The sequence below is a fragment of the Podarcis melisellensis genome, assembly GCF_964234715.1.
Source record: "Podarcis melisellensis genome assembly, chromosome: 2".
NCBI lineage: Eukaryota > Metazoa > Chordata > Lepidosauria > Squamata > Lacertidae > Podarcis > Podarcis melisellensis.
This window is the reverse complement of record NC_138529.1, coordinates 3013645-3034730: the sequence shown is the minus strand read 5'-3', so window position 1 is coordinate 3034730 and position 21086 is coordinate 3013645. Positions and strand designations below refer to the sequence as shown.

Below are 21086 nucleotides of genomic sequence, written 5' to 3'. Positions count from 1 at the left end.
ACTATGGGGTTGCGGTGCTCATCTCGCTTTCAGGCTGAGGGAGCCAGCGTTTGTCCACAGACAGTTTTCTGGGTCATGTGGCCAGCAGGACTAAATTGCTACTGGTGCATGGAAGACTGTGACAAGAGCCAAAGCACACAGAAACACCGTTTGCCTTCCCACTGTATTTATCTACTTGCACTGGCATGCTTTTGAACTGCTAGGTTGGCAGGAACTGGGACAGATCAACGGGAGCTCACCCCATCGTGGGGATTGAAATCGCCAACCTTCTGATCAGCAAGCCCAAGAGGCTCAGTGGTTTAGACCACAGCGCCACCCGCGCCACACTGACTCTCCATAATAATGAAATTTTCTGTGTGGCTTGGTCAATGCCTTTGCCCAAATTCTGATATGCTGGATAAAGTCACTCCATTGTATGATGATTTACACAATACCCAAATGAACCCTCATAGTTTTCTTAGCCTGCCTAAGATTGCTAAGTATTTTTCTCTTCTGAGAGAGCTCCTGTATTTTAAACTGGTATGTGACAAATAGTGATTCAGAGCATAGGAATCAACTTCTAGGGGCCAAAGGGTCTTGGCCCCCCAATAAAATATTTGAGGGGGCCAGGCCTCCCCAAAGTTGATGGGCATCATTCAAATGGTGTGTGTGCACCTTGTCATGTGATTGATTATGTGGGGTGTGGCTTACCTGCCTCTCCATATTTTATTCAAGTCGGCACACAGATTCAGAGTCAATGTTATTCCTCATGGTTGCTTCTGTCAGCTACGAAAAAACTCATTTGCTATGTGGATAGTGTCATTATATGGTTTAATCACTAGGTGGCACTGGACTTTCTTGTAGCTCAGCAGAGGTGGGTACTTCCTGTGTCTGTTCTGTTCTTCTTAGAGAGGGACAACAAAGTACTTGGCTAGCTTCCTGACTCACATCTTTTAAGCTCTTCCATGACAGTGGCCAAATTTCAGCTTGCTGTACCTCTTTTAATGGAACACTGAAAGAATAACTGCATTTTAAGAGTTGCTGCCAGGTTTAAAGGGCCCTTTACACTGGTCTAGTTGCCCTTCCTTGTGCTGTCCTGGCTGCCCTTCTCTCTTCCCAATAAGCTTTTCATGTGGCAGTGGCCAGAAAAGGTTCCTTTTTGATTAAAAAACTTTTGGGGTGACTTTTGGGGTCCAGCATCGGCAGATGGGGCCCCAGAGGCTCTCTGAGAAACCTGTTATCTGAGCAACAGCCCAACTTGCCTCTGCAACTTGCTGTTTGCTGTGGGGAGCCCAGAATTCAAACTTGAAGTCTATGTCTAATGGCACCTTGACTGATTGTTTAATTTCAATACTGCTTAATATACTAAAAATACAGAAAACTGAAGCAACAATAGACAACTTAAGCAAAATATTATAAGAAATACAGTTACATATAAAAAGATTGTGTTAATACTAAGTTACTAACATATATAAAGCAATGTCAGTTCATTTCCCTTCCAGCACACCCTCCCTCTCAGCCTCCGGATTCTCACTCAGGGTCCAACAAACTCTCAGCCCACCTACCAAAGTTCTCCTTCACTAGGTCCATTATGTGGACAAGTTCTCTGGTGTTTTGTTTTGTTTTAGAAAAATATGGCAATAGAAAACTAGCGCAGAGAACAAGGTAAAGGTAAAGGTACCCCTGCCCGTACGGGCCAGTCTTGACAGACTCTGGGGTTGTGCACCCATCTCACTCAAGAGGCCAGGGGCCAGCGCTGTCCGGAGACACTTCCGGGTCACGTGGCCAGTGTGACAAAGCTGCATCTGGCGAGCCAGAGCCGCACACGGAAACGCCGTTTACCTTCCCACTGGTAAGCGGTCCCTATTTATCTACTTGCACCCGGAGGTGCTTTCGAACTGCTAGGTTGGCAGGCGCTGGGACCGAGCAGCGGGAGCGCACCCCGCAGCAGGGATTCGAACCGCCAACCTTTCAATCGGCAAGTCCTAGGCGCTGAGGCTTTAACCCACAGCGCCACCTGCGTCCCGCAGAGAACAAAGTACTGGGCTAAAGCCAGATATGCAAGTATTCTGTTTGCGGGGTAGATGGGAGCAGTAGTTCTTTCATACGGGGGGAACATCTCCACCTCTAGCCCCAAATGGTACAGTTCTCATTCTGCTGCATGTATAGGACTCTTACTTTCACAGAGGGTTTGATGTGTGCAGTGTAGCCAGTTGCACAAAGTTAAGAGTCACATTCATTACCCTGCCTTTTTGCCACCTACATTTTGCCTCTGACTAATGAGGCACCACATAGTTAAGAGTTGTCTCGATTATAGTTGTGGTGGCAGCTAAAGATGTGGCTTCAAAGGGCTCACCCAAGGACTCCTTCAGAAACAGCACTCACCTGGATTGCCTTTTAAATGTGGTGTCCAATGCAGGCCCTCTTGGGACTGGTTCCCCTTGGGTGCCCAAAGTGGAGCTTGCTGTCTTTGTTTGCAGGTGTGGTCTTTTCTGCCTCAGGAGCCCTGCTTCTTCCTTGGGTCACTTGATGGCGTGGAGACCCATCAAGTCAAGCATTGCCCACACTGACTGGCAGGGAACTTCCCCAGCCCTTCTTGGAGGTGCCAGGAATTGAGCCTGGGACTTTCTGCATGGAAAGCAGATGCTCCACTCACTGCACTTCCCCAGCCGAAATATAGTTCATGTTCCATCTGTTTTAATGTACTAATAGACCATACAATATCATATCGTTTTATCTGTCAGATATGTTCACTGCCTTCTATATCATTTGTGGGTTCTGTTGGCTCCCCCTGGGGCTTTGGTGCTATTTGGCGGACCACCTACTTTGTGCTTGTCCAATACAAAGAGCAACACACGCAGCAATGGCCCTGTGCCTCAAGGAATTGGCAACGCATTTTGACAGGGTGAAGGCCGTACCACAGTCTTCCTCAACCCAGAGCTCCCTCTGTATGCTGCTGAACTACAGCTAGTAGTTCTACAACTAGTAGCTAGCTGGGAGTGGGGGGAGTCGATCAGCACCTGCAGCACCCCAAGGGTGCAACATAGGGTGCTTTGCTGTCCCTCTGGAAAAGCTGGTTAACATATGTATGAGAGCCCACAGCATTCTTAAAAGTGAAATGAAGGTGCGAAGGGGGTCCTGGTGGTGCAGCAATAAAACTGCTAGCCATTTGCAAAGCAAAGCAGGGTCTGGTAACTGGATGCTGAGATTCCTGCATTGCAGGGGTTGGACTAGATGACCCTTGGAGTCCCCTCCAACTCTACAATTATGTGATTCTAAGAAACACACAGGGATAGTGGGGGTGTGTGTCAGAGAAAAGTGTGTTCCTTCCCACAGGGGACTATTTGCATATTTGGAGGCCAGTAGGAGTTGGTCTCCGTCAAGGAGGAGGAGCCCCTGTCAGATTTCAGAAAACGAACAGAGCTAGCAGAGAGAGAAGCAACAAGCAGGCCAGCAGCAAACATGGTGGAGGCAATACTGAGGTGGAAACCAGCCGGCCCCTCTGCCCCGCTATGAGCAGCCTCTGCAGACCAGATTTCGATCAACTCTGTATGACTGCACATGCCCATTAGGTGGCAGTATAGAGAATGACAAAGAAGAGGGCTGTAAAACACCAAGGGAACAGGGGTCGCACTGCTTATTCTGTAGCGATCATATTCTTCCTAATACGGAAGCAGCTTGCACTTGTTACATTGGGCTGCCCCCCGCTCCGTGCCATGCCATTTCCCTAGGAAGCCTATTGAGGATGCTATGCCGCAAGTGCCCCCCCCCCGCGCCCCGCCAGGATCTCTGAGGCTTAGAAAAGTGCCCAGCAGGAGACACCCATCCGTATGCAAAGAGGCTGTTGTCCCAAAGCTTCAAGAAAGCCTCCCGCTGAGCAGATTCTTTGGGGGAGAATCGGGAGCAGCGACCGAACTGGACCTTCCCCATGACTAGATCGATTCTGCTATATTAACTTGCCCAGGTATCGATGAATTGCATACAGGTTGAAGGATGGAGCATTCAAGTCAGTTTCAGGAGTTAATCTCTGCCCCTAAAACGGACGAGGTGCTCAAGTGTTCTAACTAGCGGGACCATCACCGCAGAACGTAGCCTACTGCAAGCTATATAACTAGATTCCCTTTATGTAGATTAGGGCTCGTTTCAAAATTGTAGCATTTTTAAAAAGGCAGTACTAATATGAAATTTCTGTGGCAAAAGCAAAATCCAGAACTGTGTGACTGCAAAACCATCTACGAAACTGATCTAACGGAGGATGGGCGGAAAGAGGGAAACGTTGCACTTGTTTGATAGGTAGGTTGCCGCAGTAGCAGACCAGCTTATGCGTAGAAGATTTCTGGAGAAATTTAAGAAGTCATTGCCTTTTATTGCGGGGGGGGGCGGGGAGGACGCCAACGTGCCAGGTACATATACTGCGGTTTGGAGACAAGTGACTCGCCCTCTTCTGAGAAAAGTGGGTGGCTCTTAAAAGAGCCTTTGGGTTCTGGGTGGCCTTTCTCAGCAGCACGATCTGCTTACTTGGAGCTGGTGTACTTGGTGACAGCCTTGGTGCCCTCCGAGACGGCGTGCTTGGCCAGCTCCCCGGGCAGCAAGAGGCGCACGGCCGTCTGGATCTCCCGGGAGGTGATGGTGGAGCGCTTGTTGTAATGAGCCAGGCGAGAAGCCTCTCCGGCGATGCGCTCGAAGATGTCGTTCACAAAAGAGTTCATGATGCTCATGGCCTTGGAGGAGATGCCGGTGTCGGGGTGGACCTGCTTCAGCACCTTGTAGACGTAGATGGAGTAGCTCTCCTTGCGGCTCTTGCGGCGCTTCTTGTCGCCCTTCTTCTGCGTCTTGGTCACCGCCTTCTTGGAGCCCTTCTTGGGGGCCGGAGCAGACTTGGCTGGCTCGGGCATTGTGCAGGAAGCCCCCCACTTTCTGTGCCAGCAAAAAGAAGAAAAAGGCGAAGTGTGAAGCGGGCTAACTCATCCCAGCCCTCTATTTATAGTCTCCCTATGCAAATGAGGGGTTCCAATGCCGAACGTTTCCATTGGCTGAGGGCAGCATTTTGTAGCGCCGCCACTGCGCACGCACATGCAAATTAGAGTGCTGCGAGCGCCGGCTTTTCATTGGGCGGCAGCTGCCTCTCCGCTCCCGATTGGCCGCCTTTAGAAATTGTCTTCTTATTGGCTCTGCTGTGCTGGTGACAGATCTGACCAATCCGTAATTGCGCTTCCCTGGGCGAGGAGGGCATAAAAGGCGCCGGGGGTTCTTTTCTCCTTAATCGCAGTTTCATATTTTGTCGCGCCTCTGAGCGGAGCTGAGTCAGTGTCGCCATGTCTGGCCGCGGCAAGCAAGGGGGGAAGGCGAGGGCCAAGGCGAAGTCGCGATCCTCGCGCGCCGGCCTCCAGTTCCCCGTCGGCCGTGTGCACCGCCTGCTCCGCAAAGGGAACTACGCCGAGCGGGTGGGCGCGGGAGCCCCCGTCTACCTGGCCGCGGTGCTGGAGTATCTCACGGCTGAAATACTGGAGCTGGCGGGCAACGCTGCCCGGGACAACAAGAAAACGAGGATCATTCCCCGTCACCTCCAGCTGGCGGTTCGCAACGATGAAGAATTGAACAAGCTGCTGGGAGGAGTCACTATTGCCCAGGGGGGAGTCTTGCCCAATATCCAGGCTGTTCTGCTTCCCAAGAAGACAGAGAGCCACAAGCCCAAAGGCAAATGAGGAAGAAGCGGGCTCTTCCACCTAAAACATCTGTGCATCACAAAAAGGCTCTTTTAAGAGCCACCCACAAATATCAAAAAAGGCTGGGAAAAACCACTTGTACCTTTCTATCCTCCCTCCGCAAAAAAGGGAAAGGAGCTTTTGAATTTTGGGGGGATGCGTATAACGCGTGTTTTAACGGGAGTCAGTAACTTTTTCCTTCGCTGCACATGATCTGCAGTATATGATTTGGAAACGGGAGGTAAAAGAGCACTGACGTCTGGCAGCCACAACAAAGTATAAACGTAAGTGGCAGAAAGTTTGGTGCATAAGGCTACTTTGTAACAGTAATACAACTCTTTGTTGAAAACATGGATGGCCCTTAAAAGGGCCTTTTGAGTATTTTTTTGGTAACTGCTAATGCTGCTGCGGCATCGCCTAATTTTAGCCGCCGAAACCGTACAGAGTGCGGCCCTGGCGCTTCAAGGCATAGACCACATCCATGGCAGTCACGGTCTTCCTCTTGGCGTGCTCCGTGTAAGTCACGGCATCGCGGATGACATTCTCCAGGAAAACCTTCAGCACGCCCCGGGTCTCCTCGTAGATCAGCCCAGAGATGCGCTTGACTCCTCCACGGCGAGCCAAGCGGCGAATCGCAGGCTTCGTAATGCCCTGGATGTTATCGCGCAGCACCTTGCGATGGCGCTTGGCGCCCCCTTTCCCGAGCCCCTTCCCACCTTTGCCGCGACCCGACATCTTAAAGCTTCCAAGACCTTGCGAATGAGAGCGACAGGCAGCAGTTTCAGTTTATATAGTCTGAAAGCCGACCTGAAGGAAAACTTTGAGCGGGGGAACGAGCGGGGAGTGAACACAGGGGCGTATACTGTTACAACAACACTATAGGGCAATGATAAGTCAGCTTCTCCAATAAAACGCAGCAGTATTTCAAATCAGCCAGTAATACATTAGCTGCAACAATTTAACTGCCAGCGCGCGCTGGCGCCTTCCCTGCTTTTGAGCAGGCGTAGAAAGGTATTCTTATGACGTGCAATTCACTCGCTTCCCCTTCATTTCTGTGTAGGGTCCTTGAAAACTCTGACCACTACCAGGAGAATGGTATAATCTGAGCATATGAAAGCTGTTTTGTAATGTCATCCTATTGAACCATCAAGTATTAAAATACAACTCAGCTTGCGCCGGAAGTTGATGTACTGTACCTACATGAGAGGGCATGGGCAACTCTAGTCTAGCCTGTCCTTTAACCCAGGATGGCCTTTCTTCAGACTTGAGGGATACTCTTAAGGTTGCTTCCCTCATTTCCTAATTCCTTTCTTCTTCATCCTCACGTCAGTAGGAGGAGGAAATTTTTGCGTTTTCCCTGCAGAAATGTGACACCAAGCATGGCTTGCTGCATTCCCAAACTGAGGTAGTTAGAACTAGACATTTCCTGTAAAACATGTATTTCCTGCACTAAACATAGCCCTGCCCCCAACGCCAAGGTAAAGCGGGCTCTTCCACCCAAGTTCTAGTGTAAAGTTCGAACTTAATCGTCGACATGGACGGAGTTCCGCCTCCTCATTCAGCGTAATGTTGGCGATCTAAATAAATAATTTTTAAAAAGGCCAGAAGCACCTATTTTATTTATTTCGACTGCGTCAGACCAACACGGCTACCTACCTGAATCTAGAATCATGGTTGTCGATCTTGTTTGAATGTGACCCCCTATTTCCCAGGGGAAATATACACTCTCAACCAGGTTCTACATGCTGGATCTGCTTGGACACACTGCAGACCTTTGCCCCCCAAGCTAAGCTCCAGCCGCGTGGAGCGGAGCTTCATCAGGCACGTCTATTCCGCACATCTCTGAGACCTGCGTGCTAAGGACGAGAAATATACAATGATTATGATAATAATTCAAAGGATACGTCTATAATTGACCAGCTGTCCACGAGACCAAAGCTGACACATTAACTCTAGGGCGAAATTTAGCGCGCACACGACAGAAACAAGCTCTTCCTTATGGCCTGTGATTTCCGACTTCCAATTGGATGAACGCGTCGTCTCCCCCTCAGGTTGGTGCAGACTTAGAAATCTTTTTCCCAATTGGTTAATTTTTTTTTTACTCCATCTCCAGCCAATCAGAAGCGTCATTTTCGAGCCTCTCGGAAAGTATAAAAGCCCTCGCCGGCTTTGCCTCCCGTAGTTGGCTCGCTTTCTTGGCAGAGGAAGTTGTGTGGATTCAGCGACGACAGCATGTCTGGCCGCGGCAAGCAGGGAGGCAAGGCGAGGGCCAAGGCCAAGTCGCGCTCTTCGCGGGCCGGCCTGCAGTTCCCCGTGGGCCGCGTGCACCGCCTGCTGCGCAAGGGCAACTACGCCGAGCGGGTGGGCGCCGGCGCGCCCGTCTACTTGGCGGCCGTGCTCGAGTACCTGACGGCCGAGATCCTCGAGCTGGCCGGCAACGCCGCTCGCGACAACAAGAAGACCCGCATCATCCCCCGCCACCTGCAGCTGGCCATCCGCAACGACGAGGAGCTCAACAAGCTGCTCGGCAAAGTCACCATCGCCCAGGGCGGCGTCCTGCCCAACATCCAAGCCGTCCTCCTGCCCAAGAAGACCGAGAGCCACAAGGCCAAAGGGAAGTGAAGCTGCTCTTCTGGGCCTCGCAGTTCTCGTGGAAACTGAACCAAAGGCTCTTTTCAGAGCCACCCACACCTTCCAGAAAAGAGCTGGCAATCGCCTGGTTGCTGTTGCCTCAACCCTTTCTTGCTTTCCCCTTTGCTACAGTTTGTAGAAATGGAGGCCGTATGACATGTGTGCTTTCAAATCATTTACCATTAGTTTTATTTGTTGATGATATTCATGGTTATCAAAGTTGGCAGTTATGTCTTTGATCTGTTACCGGAAAAATCCGAGGGCTCCCTTGGACAAAAAGTAAAGACACCAACCAGAGTAAATTGGAGCAAATCAGCAGCCTGTAGGCTTGGCCTTTATTGGACTGTTGCAAGAGGGTGTTCCCCTCACTTGCAGGAGAGAGAAAGGACACAGAAAAATGGTGTGCAAGGCCTTATAAAAACTTTTGAAATTCCCATCCTGTAGGTCAAGCCCACCCCCAGAAACATCATGCATACATTACAGAAAGGAGGGGTTGAGGGAGGAGTTGTGGTGGTAACCTGAGTGTCCTGTCACCTGGCTGGTTCCCTTCTCCCCCTCCCCATGAGTCATTTTCAGAAGACAAAAGGTGGTCGCAGTTTCCTGCCCCCTGAGGGGGAATCCAATCACTGTTCTTTTGTTATAGTCCGTGTTGAATCTACTCAGGTATGCAGTCAGTTGTGTCCTTGATAGTCTTCTCTCTGAGCCCATCAAGCCGGCTATCAGAGTTGCCATGCCAACTGGGAAATGCTCTCACGTTTAAGGGATTATGGCTGACCAGAACCAAGCCCCCCCCCCCTTTGATAGTCCTTGTCATATGGAGTAAAATAAAAATGGAACAGTGCAAATCCGATGTATGGTTGATTTTTCTATGAATTTATAACAGAAGTGTGGCGTATGTAGTGTGTGTGAAGTTTGTACAAACTGAATGATTGGGGTGGGGGGTTCCTGCTACAGATCCAAGTTTAAATTACAGCTGTATTGTCATGGTTCCTATTTGGATAAGCTCCTGAGCCTGACAAACCAAACCAAAACATAATGTGTGGTGCTGGGAATGTGATATGTTCAACAAAGTGGTTCAACAGCTAGTTGAAAACATTATATGGAGGCAGGAATCAGACCATGTTCCAGGACATGAAGGGGGGACAGAGAATATATAAAAGGATGTCACATAGAGGAGGGAGAAAGGTTGTTTTCTGCTGCTCCAGAAAAGCGAACACAGAGCAATGGATCCAAACTACCAGAAAGAAGATTCCACCTAAACATTAGGAAGAACTTCCTGACAGTAAGAGCTGGTCGACAGTGGAATTTGCTGCCAAGGAGTGTGGTGGAGTCTCCTTCTTTGGAGGTCTTTAAGCAGAGGCTTGACAACCATATGTCAGGAGTGCTCTGATGGTGTTTCCTGCTTGGCAGGGGGTTGGACTCCATGGCCCTTGTGGTCTCTTCCCACTCTATGATTCTATGATAGCTTGTCAGTTTGGACATTACTTGTTGCAGGCAACTTCAGCACGTGAAGCACCCAAACACTTGGCTGCCAACCTGTCTCAAAGTGTAAAAACAGAAAATGAATAAGCACTATAAGTCTAGATTAAGGTAGGTAGCCGTGATGGTCTGATGCAGCCAAAATAAGTAAAAAAAATTGTCCAGTAGCAACTTAGAGACCAACTTAAGTTTGTTCCGGGTATAAGTTTTTGTGTGTATGCATTTCAGGTATCTGAAGAAGTGTGCATGCACACGAAAGCTTATACCCAGAACAAACTTACTGTAGTTGGTCTCTAAAGCACGATAAAGATTTTCTAAAAGTTGCTTGTCATTAAAAACTAGGTAAGGAGTTTGCTGTCGGTGAGCAATTCTTCCCCGAGCGCAGGCCTTACTTTCCTGCCATTGGGGGGCCTTTGCCAATTTTCTAGCTGGAGAATAACTTGGGGAAAGCGAAATGAAAGATGAAAAAACATGCTTGGTGTTGGCAGGGATCCTGTGTATGTCCCCCCCCCCCCCCCATGTCCTGGAACATGGTCTGATTCCTGCCTCCATATAATGTTTTCAACTAGCTGTTGAACCACTTTGTTGAACATATGCATATTTTGGCAGATCCCCCTTCCTTTGGAGGATCTAGTCCCCCTTCCTTTGGAGGATCTAGTCTGACAGCACCCTTCTGAGTGCTCTTGTCTTAACATACAAATTATATTGCTGCGAGATCGTCACATGATGTATTTACACCAATTATATCCTATGCTTAGGCTTTGAGTCATAAATTTTAATAAGCTGGAAAGGCAAAGAACTTAGAGGTGCACCCCACCCCGTAACCAAATAGATGGCAGAGGGCCTTGGGGAAATGAGTATAGCACGAAAGAGCAGAATACTACTGTATTTTACCTTGTGTCAGGGAAGGTGCTGTTTATGTTGTAGCCTAGAGAGACCTTTTGAATTAATGTGACGTGATGCACATATCTAAGTTGAGTCCAAAATTCAGCTGTGGAAATGGGCAGTAGATTTGGGAAGAAGTGCAAAAACGGTATTCTACCAGGTGACCTGTTGGAGCCTTTAGGACGTATCAAACTTATTTTACTACTTTGTTGTGGGGACTGGCCAGATGGGAATTGGGGGAAAAGAAGCACAAACAATAATTTATCAAGCAAAAGAATCCATTTTAAAAATCAGAGCTGCTCTTCAAAACACAGGAAGGAAAATTGAGAAAAAGCACACAGCATAAAGTCAGCAATTGTGCAAATAATACCGGTACTTCTTGTTTTACATTGAGTGGTATGGGTAGCAGATGCAAGAGGAAGCCAAAGCTCTTGCCCTGTCCAAACAGGTGTGGCAGAAGAGGTGCAGGGATGGAAGAAGCTGCACGATCAGAAAACTGCCCCTCTCCTTGACAACTCTTTTGTCCATCAACTTTGGTCACCATACTCTGCATCTCTGGATGCCTTTAAACCCTCACACTGGACCTCAGATATACAGTGGTACCTCGGGTTAAGTACTTAATTCGTTCCGGAGGTCCGTTCTTAACCTGAAACTGTTCTTAACCTGAAGCACCACTTTAGCTAATGGGGTCTCCTGATGCTGCCGCACCGCCGGAGCACAATTTCTGTTCTCATCCTGAAGCAAAGTTCTTAACCCGAGGTACTATTTCTGGGTTAGCGGAGTCTGTAACCTGAAGCATATGTAACCCAAGGTATCACTTTATAACATCTGCAGATGAACAGAGGCAGAGGCACTAAAGGAAAGTGAATGAATGGAGAATCCCCATCTCCCATGTATCTGTGGAGTTTTACACACATTCAAAAGTTGCCAATTCAGCCAAAGTACACCCTGCCATCATCAGTAGAGAATAAATACCATTTAGATTTGCAGAACTGGCACTTGCAAAGTGTTTGCTCTGCACTTGCAGGAAACCAGCTACTTAGTGTGGCAGCTTCTACACTCTGGAACTCACTGCCCATTGATATTAGGCAGATGCTGTCTTTGTATTGTTTTCAGTGCCTGCTAAGAACCTTTCAGCTTCAGCAAGACTATCTAGCCGTGTGATTCTAGCATGTGATTTTTAAAGTATAACAGCTGTGCAGTTACTGGTTTTAATTTTTAATGTAACTTGTTTCTAATGATTTTAACAATGTTTTAATGAAGAATTTCAATTGTCTTTTGTTCAATCTAATCTAGCTTTCCCGAACCTCGTGCCCTCTGGACATTCTGGATGGCAGCTCCTGTTATCTGCAGCTGTCTGCTCTGCACATAAGGTGGATTCAAGCACTGACAAAACCATTGTACTGACATGGGAAAACTAACTTTTGTAAATTGAACTAAACAATTTGTTTTCTAAAAATGATGTTTTATAACTTGTCTCATCACGTATTTGAATATGATCTACTGCACCCTCTGGAGAGTTTATTTCAGGTGTGTGCCAGACGGTAGAGGCCCAGTTAACAATGCAAGATCAGTCTTAAGGTGAGCTCCTAGCTGTGTACTACTGGCCTAAGAATCCAAAGAGACCTGGAACAGGAGGCTGAAGCATAAAGCTCTGTACTGCATATGCACACACATTAACAGCAAAAGCAATCTCCCTAAGGTGCTACTGGACAATTTTTTTATTTATCCAGATAGAGAGTGAGATAGTAATTTTCTACCCACAAATCTCAGCTAATGAGAGTAGTTAAGAAAGTTCTGACTTGATATCTTAGGGTGTTTATGCAATGGCATGTATTCAGTTGAAGAGTAGCAGAAAAGGGTTCCAAATGTACTCAAGCAGCCAGTATCTGCCAGCTTCCACCATCTTATTTGGTTTCAAAACAGTAATTATATCCTAGCCGACAATTATTCAGTCCCATGTGCTTCTCCGTTTAACACAGATGTCTCTAATGGGATGTTTTTGATCTTGATTTCTGGTTCTTCAAACACAAGAAATGCAAAGAGCAAGGAAAGAGGCTGTTGCAAATTCTCTGGATTAACGAGCAGTTGCTTTCTCAAGCTACCAAGCAAGCCTTGGCCTAAGTGGAAATTTAGTGGCCAAAAAAAGTAGACTGAAGTGGCCCTCTGGGTCTTCTAGTTGCCAGAGCAGCCTCCAGATTTCCAAGGCCTTGGGTGCCCGCATCACAGACTGAAGCAGTGGTTTGTCTTTGAAATTAACAAATAATTCCTTCCCCAAGGGAGTCCCTGCCTCATAAGGAGGACTGGGACCTCGGAAGACCACACCTCGGAAGATTGGTGAAAAAGCAAAGTCTGATCTTTATTGAAAGAACAGGAAAAAACAAAACTGTTGCAACAGGGTCCCCCCTCATGCCATAAAAAACGGAGTGAGAACCTCGAACAAAGGGCTGCTTTGACTCTTATACCTTTTGGTTTCCAAACAGAACAATAACAGTGGAGGTGGCCGGAAGCGGCCTGAATGGGGAGAAGAGGGGATTAACTTAAGGTAAGTAGGATGTTGTAAGATCATGGGAGGTGTCAATTTTGCTGGAGGGCTGGAATAATATGTGTTGAGCTTCTTCTGGATCTGGTTAATGGCTGTTCCTTTATCTACAGGAAAGGGGACGCAGGTGGCGCTGTGGGTTAAAGCCTCAGCGCCTAGGACTTGCCGATTGAAAGGTCGGCGGTTCGAATCCCTGCGGCGGGGTGCGCTCCCGCTGCTCGGTCCCAGCGCCTGCCAACCTAGGAGTTCGAAAGCACCTCCGGGTGCAAGTAGATAAATAGGGACCGCTTACCAGCGGGAAGGTAAACGGCGTTTCCGTGTGCGGCTCTGGCTCGCCAGAGCAGCGATGTCACGCTGGCCACGTGACCCGGAAGTGTCTTCGGACAGCGCTGGCCCCTGGCCTCTTAAGTGAGATGGGCGCACAACCCCAGAGTCTGGCAAGACTGGCCCGTACGGGCAGGGGTACCTTTACCTTACCTTTATCTACAGGAAAGCTTTCCGTAGCTGCTAATAATCAGTATGCAGATCGTGAGGCTGGATGTTCGGGAAATGGCTTCAATGTTAACGTGAGATCCTGCTCTGCATTGCTATCAATTCGAGTGTAATAATAATAATAATAATAATAATAATAATAATAATAATAATAGATTTTATTTATACCCCGCCCTCCCCAGCCAAAGCTGGGCTGAGGGCAGCTAACAACAATCAAAATAATCCAACATTCTAAAAACCTTTCATTATAAAAATTAATTAAAATCAAATTGATGGCAACCATTAAGCAAAATTCTGTGAAGATTGCCAGAGGAGGGGGTCAGGCTGCGCCCTGACCAAAGGCCTGGTGGAACAGCTCTGTCTTACAGGCCCTGCGGAAAGATGTCGGGTCCCGCAGGGCCCTAGTCTCTTGTGACAGAGCGTTCCACCAGATTGGCGCCGCGGCCGAGAAAGCCCTGGCTCTAGTTGAGGCCAGCCTAACCTCTCTGTGGCCTGGGATCTTCAAGATGTTTTCATTTGCAGACCATAAGTTCTTCTGTGGGACATACCAGGAGAGGCGGTCCCGTGGGTATGAGGGTCCTAGGCCGTATAGGGCTTTAAAGGTTAAAACCAGCACCTTAAACCTGATCCTGTACTGCATCGGGAGCCAGTGCAGCTGGTATAGCACCGGGTGAATGTGCTCCTGTGGCAAGGACCCCGTAAGGAGTCTCACCGCGGCATTCTTCACCCACTGGAGTTTCTGGGTCAGTCTCAAGGGCAGCCCCACGTAGAGCGAGTTACAATAATCCAGTCTGGAGGTGACCGTCGTGTGGATCACAGTGGCTAGGTCAGGGCGAGAGAGATAAGGGGCCAACTGCTTAGCTTGGCGGAGATGAAAAAATGCCGCCTTTGTTATAGCTGTAATCTGCGCCTCCATAGAGAGGGAGGTATCAAAGATTACACCCAAACTCTTAACGGACGATGCTGGTACTAATTGCACCCCCGCAAGAGATGGGAGTTGCCCCCTCAAACCCATACCGTCCCGTCCCAGCCAGAGGACCTCTGTCTTTGAAGGATTTAACTTCAACCGGCTCCCACGTAACCATCCAGCCACAGCTTCCAGACATCTAGTCAGTGTGTCTGGGGCCGAGTCAGGATGGCCATCCATCAACAGATAGAGTTGGGTGTCATCGGCATACTGATGGCAACCCAGCCCAAAACTCCGGACAAGCTGGGCGAGGGGGCGCATAAAGATGTTTAAAAGCATCGGGGAGAGAATCGCACCCTGAGGCACTCCACACACCAAGGAGTGGCGCGATGACAATTCCCCCCCAAGCGCCACCCTTTGTCCCCGACCAGAGAGAAACGAGCGCAGCCATTGAAGGACTGTGCCCTGGATCCCCACGCCGGCAAGGCGGTGGTCCAGGAGTTCGTGATTGACCATGTCAAAGGCTGCTGACAGCTCTAGAAGAATCAGCAACCCCAGGGGGGGGGGATTTGCCCTGCCAGACCTTAAACTATACTATGAATCGGCAGCTTTTTGCTGGTTGAAGGACTGGCTACTTCTTGAGAACACAGACATTCTGGATTTAGAAGGTTTTAATAATACTTTTGGGTGGCATGTATATTTCTGGTATGACAAGGTTAAAGCACACAAAGCTTTTAAAAATCATATTGTCAGGAAAGCATTGTATAATGTCTGGATTAGATACAAAGATTTGCTGGAAAGTAAAACCCCAAGCTGGTTGTCGCCAATGGAGGCAAAAGCTGTGAAAAAGCTCAATATGGAGTCCAAATGGCCGAAATATTGGGAAATTTTGGAACAAGAAAGGGACAAATTGAAATTGCAGAGTTTTGAGAAATTAAAAGATAAAGTGCGAGACTGGCTTCATTATTATCAAATAATGGAGGTTTACAAGATGGACAGGAAAATTGGCTTCCAGGTGGAAAAACCAAAATTGGAAACAGAATTGTTAGAATCCAATACTAAAAATTTGTCAAAAATGTATAACTTGCTGTTGAAATGGAATACGCAGGATGAAACAGTGAAATCAGCTGTCAAAAATGTATAACTTGCTGTTGAAATGGAATACGCAGGATGAAATAGTGAAATCAGCTATGATTAAGTGGGCACAAGACATTGGTCATAACATTATGTTTGCTGACTGGGAAAAGTTGTGGACCACCGGTATGAAATTTACGACATGTAATGCCCTAAGAGAAAATATTATGAAAATGATTTACAGGTGGTACATGACCCCAGTCAAGCTTGCAAAAATTTACCACTTGCCTGATAATAAATGTTGGTAATGCAAAGAAAATGAAGGTACTTTTTCCACCTTTGGTGGACGTGCCCTAAGATTAAGGCGTTCTGGGAAATGATATATAATGAATTGAAAAAGGTATTTAAATATACCTTTCTGAAGAAACCAGAGGCCTTTCTCTTGGGTATTGTCGGCCAAACGGTGCCAAAGAAGGATAGAACATTATGTATGCTACAACAGCAGCAAGAATACTCATCGCAAAGTATTGGAAGACACAAGACCTACCCACCTTGGAAGAATGGCAGATGAAGGTGATAGACTATATGGGACTGGCAGAAATGATTGGCAGAATTCGAGACCAGGGGAGAGAGACAGCGGAAGAAGATTGGAAGAAATTTAAGGACTATCTCAAGAAATACTGCAAAATTAATGAATGTTAGAATGACGATGGTTTAGAAATTGTGTGGTTTCCAGCCGGATTGGATAAGTAAGAAAAGAAGGGTTAAAAATTAAACGAAATTAAGGGGAAGGATTTGCTGAATTAATATAATACAGAGAGGGGAGGTATGGGGAAGTCGGGAAAGTAAGGTATAAGAAAAAAAGGGAATGAAATTATACTTGTTCTTTTTTTGTCTGTTTTTCTATTATTGTCTTGTTTTGTTTTTATATAACTATTGAAAAACTTAATAAAATTCTTTTTTTAAAAAAAAGAAGAATCAGCAACCCCAACCCGCCTCAATCCAGCTGCCTGCGGAGATCATCTGTTAGGGCGACCAGAGCCGTCTCGGTCCCCCATGACCAGCGCGGAAGCCGGACTCGAATGGATCGAAAGCCAATGTTTCATCCAGAAACCTACCAAGCTGTTCAGCAACCGCTCTCTCAGTCACCTTACCCAGGAATGGAAGATTCGAAACCGGGCGGTAATTGGATAGATCTAAGGGATCTAATGATGTTTTCTTTAAGAGCGGACGCACCACTGCCTCCTTCAGTTCCCCTGGGAATATCCCGGTGCCAAGGGACAAATTGATGATATCACCCAGGGGGGCCCGCACCTCGTCTGGACATGCCCTAATCAGCCAAGACGATCACGGGTCTCATGTTTGCATACTTATTGGAATATAAAACTATTTTGGGTTGGACTCAGTAGATGGCAGTGTGGTGGAGAGTGTTTTGGCAGCTAGGATTGGATACATGCAGAAAATTCGGCATAGTACAGCGTTTTGAGAAAAATACATTTCAGTAAAGATACATTCAAGGAAAAGTTATACATTGCAGTAAGGATACATTCAGTACTTTCAGATACATTCCTATACATTTCGATAAGGATACAGTTAGATACATTCTTAAGTCAATGAGAAAACACAGCAAAATGATACATTCTCAAACAATGCATTCTCCAAGGCACAGTTTATTTTTCTTGTGGTATTTTAAGGCATAATACTATAACTTTGTTATTGGTAGGGTCATTTTTCCTTTATTCCCCTCTCTGACCATGATTCTCTTACGACATCTTCAAGAAGCAAAAGGGCTTGCTATTCTATTCTCAAGGCAGCACCAGCAGCTGAAAGTTACTAAATATGTAGAATAGAACAGCACTGACCAAGAAGTGGATGAGCCAATTCAAAGGCATCTTAGTATATAGACCAACGTCACTAGACCCTTGGGCTGTTTTAACAGGGCAGACAAAGTATTGTCTAAGACAGGCATAGGCAACCTTGGCCCGCCAGATGTTTTGTGACTCAATTCCCATCATCCCCGACTACTAGTCCTGTTAGCTAGGGATCATGGAAGTTAGTAGTCCCAAAACATCTGGTGGGCCGAGGTTGCCTATGCCTGATCTAAGAGCTTTCTTTTCCTTCTATCTTTTAAAGATTTGTCTTCCACCACCTTTTAGCATTGACGTAATGTTCTGCCACAATCTTTTCCCCCATTTCACAAGTTTTCTTCACTTGCCAAAGAGGCTTCCATTTTCCTGCCTCAGCCAAGGGTGGTGTCTGTGCTTTTGTTTCCAGCAAACATTGCTGCAAGCTCCAGATCTGAAAAAAATCCCTATCAGAGGAGCTGCCCGATGCCGCCTCCCCTGAGTTTTAATGGCCATGTGGGCAATTGGGAATGCTGCAAAGGACAGACTGCTGATGAGGTGGCTGGCTCATCAAGAAACCCAAAGTACTACTTGGTCATTTCAGAAGTAACAAGGTAGGCGTGTAGCAAGCTCTGCACCCCACCCATTAAAATTTCATCCATTTTTTTTATTCTCCCCTGTAATCTTCAAATGGAATTTATTTTCTCATCTATTAAAAGAATATTTCTAAACTGCCAGCTCATAAAAAATGTGACGGTGGGGTACAAGGAAAGCATTGAGGGAATCATAAAACTATAAAATATAGAAAAAAATGATTACCACAGAATCATAGAATTGTAGAGTTGGGACCACAAGGGTCATCTAGTCCAACCACTGCAATGCTGGACACTTTTGCTCAATGTGGGGCTCAAGCCCATGACCCTGAGAATACAGTAAGAGTCTTGGGCGTGTGTGTTGAGATTCCTGCATTGCAGGGGGTTAGACTAGATAACCCTCAGGGTTCCTTCCAACTCTACGATTCCATGTTCTGCAGACACAAATGTGTTTTCTGAAAACCCTTTGTGAAATGAACATTTTCAGCAGGTAATGAAATACAGTATAGTATCAGAATTGTAGGCACATGTCTCCCTCAGCCTACTCATAGTTATAAGGAAACAGTAAGAAAGAAGCACTACATTTAGGAGAGTGTACACATGGACCCTACCAGGTCACATCTCAAAGAGGTATTGCTCCTGAGGAAGAGTGAGTGTGCTTGCCATCTACAATTTTTATAAACCAACATGCTCTTTGTAAAAAATGGAGTATTTGTGCCCCTAACTGAAGCATTTGAGGCATGCAAAATATTTAAAACAAAAAAAGACAATGGTGCCGATGTTCCTAGAGTGAAGCAAAGGTGTTATATAAATTTCCCTCTCCCTCCTTGAAGTGTACAGCAAGTGCCAATCAGCACCTGGATTTCCTGACCTGACCTGGAATGGATCAGGTTGATCCAAAGATGCTGAAGCCCATTGCAGTCAACGAATGCATGGCGCTGGGCCCAAACAGTGCAAAAGAGACCCAGCGGAATCAAACCACAGAGCAGACGGAAAGACTCCTCTCTTTGCTTGGCTTTGAAATGCCAGCTTCTGGGTGCTTTTAACTGTTAGAAAATGCGTTGCTGAATTAAATCAGGATCTTAAAATAAAGTCAATCCATTTCATTTCTCTAGAAATCCTGACCGGTTGCAACCAATGTACACCCATTCCTATTTAAAGCAGGGGATTTCCAGCTCAAAATTTCCACCAAGGCTGAAAGCCTATAACCACTTACCCAGAAGTCTCAGCAGGACCTCCGAGTGAACATGCACATGATCATACTGAACGTCAGGAAGAACATCATCAATGGCCGGTGCCCAAACGCTTGCCGACCTGCACCTGGATTGTGCTGTGCAAATATACTGGGTAGGAAGTAACGACAGCTCCTTTTTTGTTATGTGGGTGGCCCTTAAAAGAGCCTTTGGGTTACTTCCAGCTGTGCTGTAGCGACTGGGCTGCTTGCTCAAGCCCTCTCGCCACGGATACGACGTGCCAGCTGAATATCTTTCGGCATAATGGTGACCCTTTTGGCGTGGATGGCACACAGGTTGGTATCTTCGAAGAGACCCACCAGGTAAGCCTCGCTAGCCTCCTGCAAGGCCATGACGGCAGAGCTCTGGAAGCGCAGGTCCGTCTTGAAGTCCTGGGCGATTTCTCTTACCAGGCGCTGAAAAGGCAGTTTGCGGATCAGGAGCTCTGTCGACTTCTGATAGCGGCGGATCTCCCGCAGGGCGACGGTGCCCGGCCGATAGCGATGGGGCTTCTTCACCCCACCCGTGGCCGGGGCGCTTTTCCGGGCAGCCTTAGTGGCCAGCTGCTTGCGAGGGGCTTTTCCTCCGGTGGACTTGCGGGCAGTCTGCTTGGTCCGCGCCATGGCTCTTCCTCAAGCAGCGAGACAGCAGCTCGCTCCTGCAGGACGAATGCAAAGCGGCGGAGAGGACCCGGGAGCAGAGAATTTATAGGGAAATCCTCCTTCCCTGATTGGCCGAGAGCGCGAGCGTAGCGGCTCAGGGGTTTGAATTTCCCGGGCTTGGAAGGGATTGGAAGCCACCTCTGAGCTCTCGGTCCCCTCCCAGACCTTCTGCCTGAAAGGTGCTCCAGTTATATCATGGATCCTAAGCACACGACCTATAAAATTACCTTTCGGTCGGGGCGTGCGCGAATCCCGGCCTATCCTACCTCACAGTGTTGTTGTGAAAGTAAAGAACAACACCTATCATGCGTGTGGAGTGAAACAGTGTTTAGCGGGAATCCCAGCTCCAATAGCGTGTATCTTAAAGTTGCTGCCGTTACAAAGCTGGAAAAGCTGACGTGCCAGATTTGCGACCACAGGGCATCCCAACCCCCACCGTTCCTAGTGTGTTAACCGTTTTTGGATCAAAGAGAATTAAATTAGCAGCAGCTTTTGAGATGAGGAGCTGAATAGGCTTCTTTGAACTTAAGAGGCAGAGGCAGTTATAGGGCTAAAAAACCCCGCGCTACGCAATGATTGGTTCAGAATCGTACCCCCTAGCGACGAATCCTTTGATTTTACGGGGAGTCAGTAAAAATACCAGGGTTAAAGAGTATTTTTAATACTATGTATCAGCTCCCGCGTTACACATACGTAATTCTTTCTCAGGCTGCATCAGAGCCAGATTGCCTCGGAGCGAGGTATTGCCTTGGCATGCCAATTCGTTTTCTAATATTTATATGTTCGAGTACCACAAGGTGTATTTTTGATATAAAATGGGGGCGGAAAACGACTGCGTGACCCACGTAGGACATCATTCCTTAACCAAGAGCTGTCACGGGCATTACAGTATTGATATCCCGAACAGCCAATACTTCACAACCACTAAAACTAAAACAAGGCTCAGCTTCACCTAACTTGGTCGAATGGCAATTGTTCCTCGCGGATTTATACGGTTTAACCTTAAGAGCTAGGAATATTTTGAATCCCTTTCTAAACACAAGACAACTTCCTTTCCAAAG

General features: G+C 47.3%; 3 protein-coding genes, 1 long non-coding RNA gene and 2 pseudogenes across 6 annotated transcripts; 2 read left to right on the top strand and 4 right to left on the bottom strand.

Annotated features, from left to right (window-relative positions):
• Nucleotides 1–4324: 4324 nt before the first annotated feature.
• On the bottom strand, nucleotides 4325–4914 carry LOC309362579 (histone H2B 5 pseudogene; annotated as a pseudogene). Its single transcript has one exon. The product of its transcript is annotated as a histone H2B 5 pseudogene (transcript).
• Nucleotides 4915–5127: 213 nt separating this feature from the next.
• On the top strand, nucleotides 5128–5703 carry LOC309362577 (histone H2A type 2-B). The gene has a single exon (XM_081898216.1). The coding sequence runs from the start codon at nucleotides 5295–5297 to the stop codon at nucleotides 5682–5684; it is 390 nt and encodes a 129-aa protein (XP_081754342.1). The 5' UTR covers nucleotides 5128–5294; the 3' UTR covers nucleotides 5685–5703.
• Nucleotides 5704–5869: 166 nt separating this feature from the next.
• Nucleotides 5870–6527, bottom strand: LOC309362582 (histone H4). The gene has a single exon (XM_081898223.1). The coding sequence runs from the start codon at nucleotides 6417–6419 to the stop codon at nucleotides 6108–6110; it is 312 nt and encodes a 103-aa protein (XP_081754349.1). The 5' UTR covers nucleotides 6420–6527; the 3' UTR covers nucleotides 5870–6107.
• Nucleotides 6528–7913: 1386 nt separating this feature from the next.
• On the top strand, nucleotides 7914–8551 carry LOC309362576 (histone H2A type 2-C pseudogene; annotated as a pseudogene). The gene has a single exon. The product of its transcript is annotated as a histone H2A type 2-C pseudogene (transcript).
• A 4462-nt stretch (nucleotides 8552–13013) lies between these two features.
• Nucleotides 13014–13828, bottom strand: LOC309362588. The gene is made up of 2 exons (XR_014165011.1): nucleotides 13699–13828; nucleotides 13014–13322 (listed from the first exon to the last, which is right to left on the bottom strand). It is a non-coding gene; the product is annotated as an uncharacterized lncRNA (long non-coding RNA).
• Nucleotides 13829–18889: 5061 nt separating this feature from the next.
• Nucleotides 18890–20878, bottom strand: LOC309362574 (histone H3.2). The gene has a single exon (XM_081898215.1). The coding sequence runs from the start codon at nucleotides 19984–19986 to the stop codon at nucleotides 19576–19578; it is 411 nt and encodes a 136-aa protein (XP_081754341.1). The 5' UTR covers nucleotides 19987–20878; the 3' UTR covers nucleotides 18890–19575.
• Nucleotides 20879–21086: the final 208 nt, after the last annotated feature.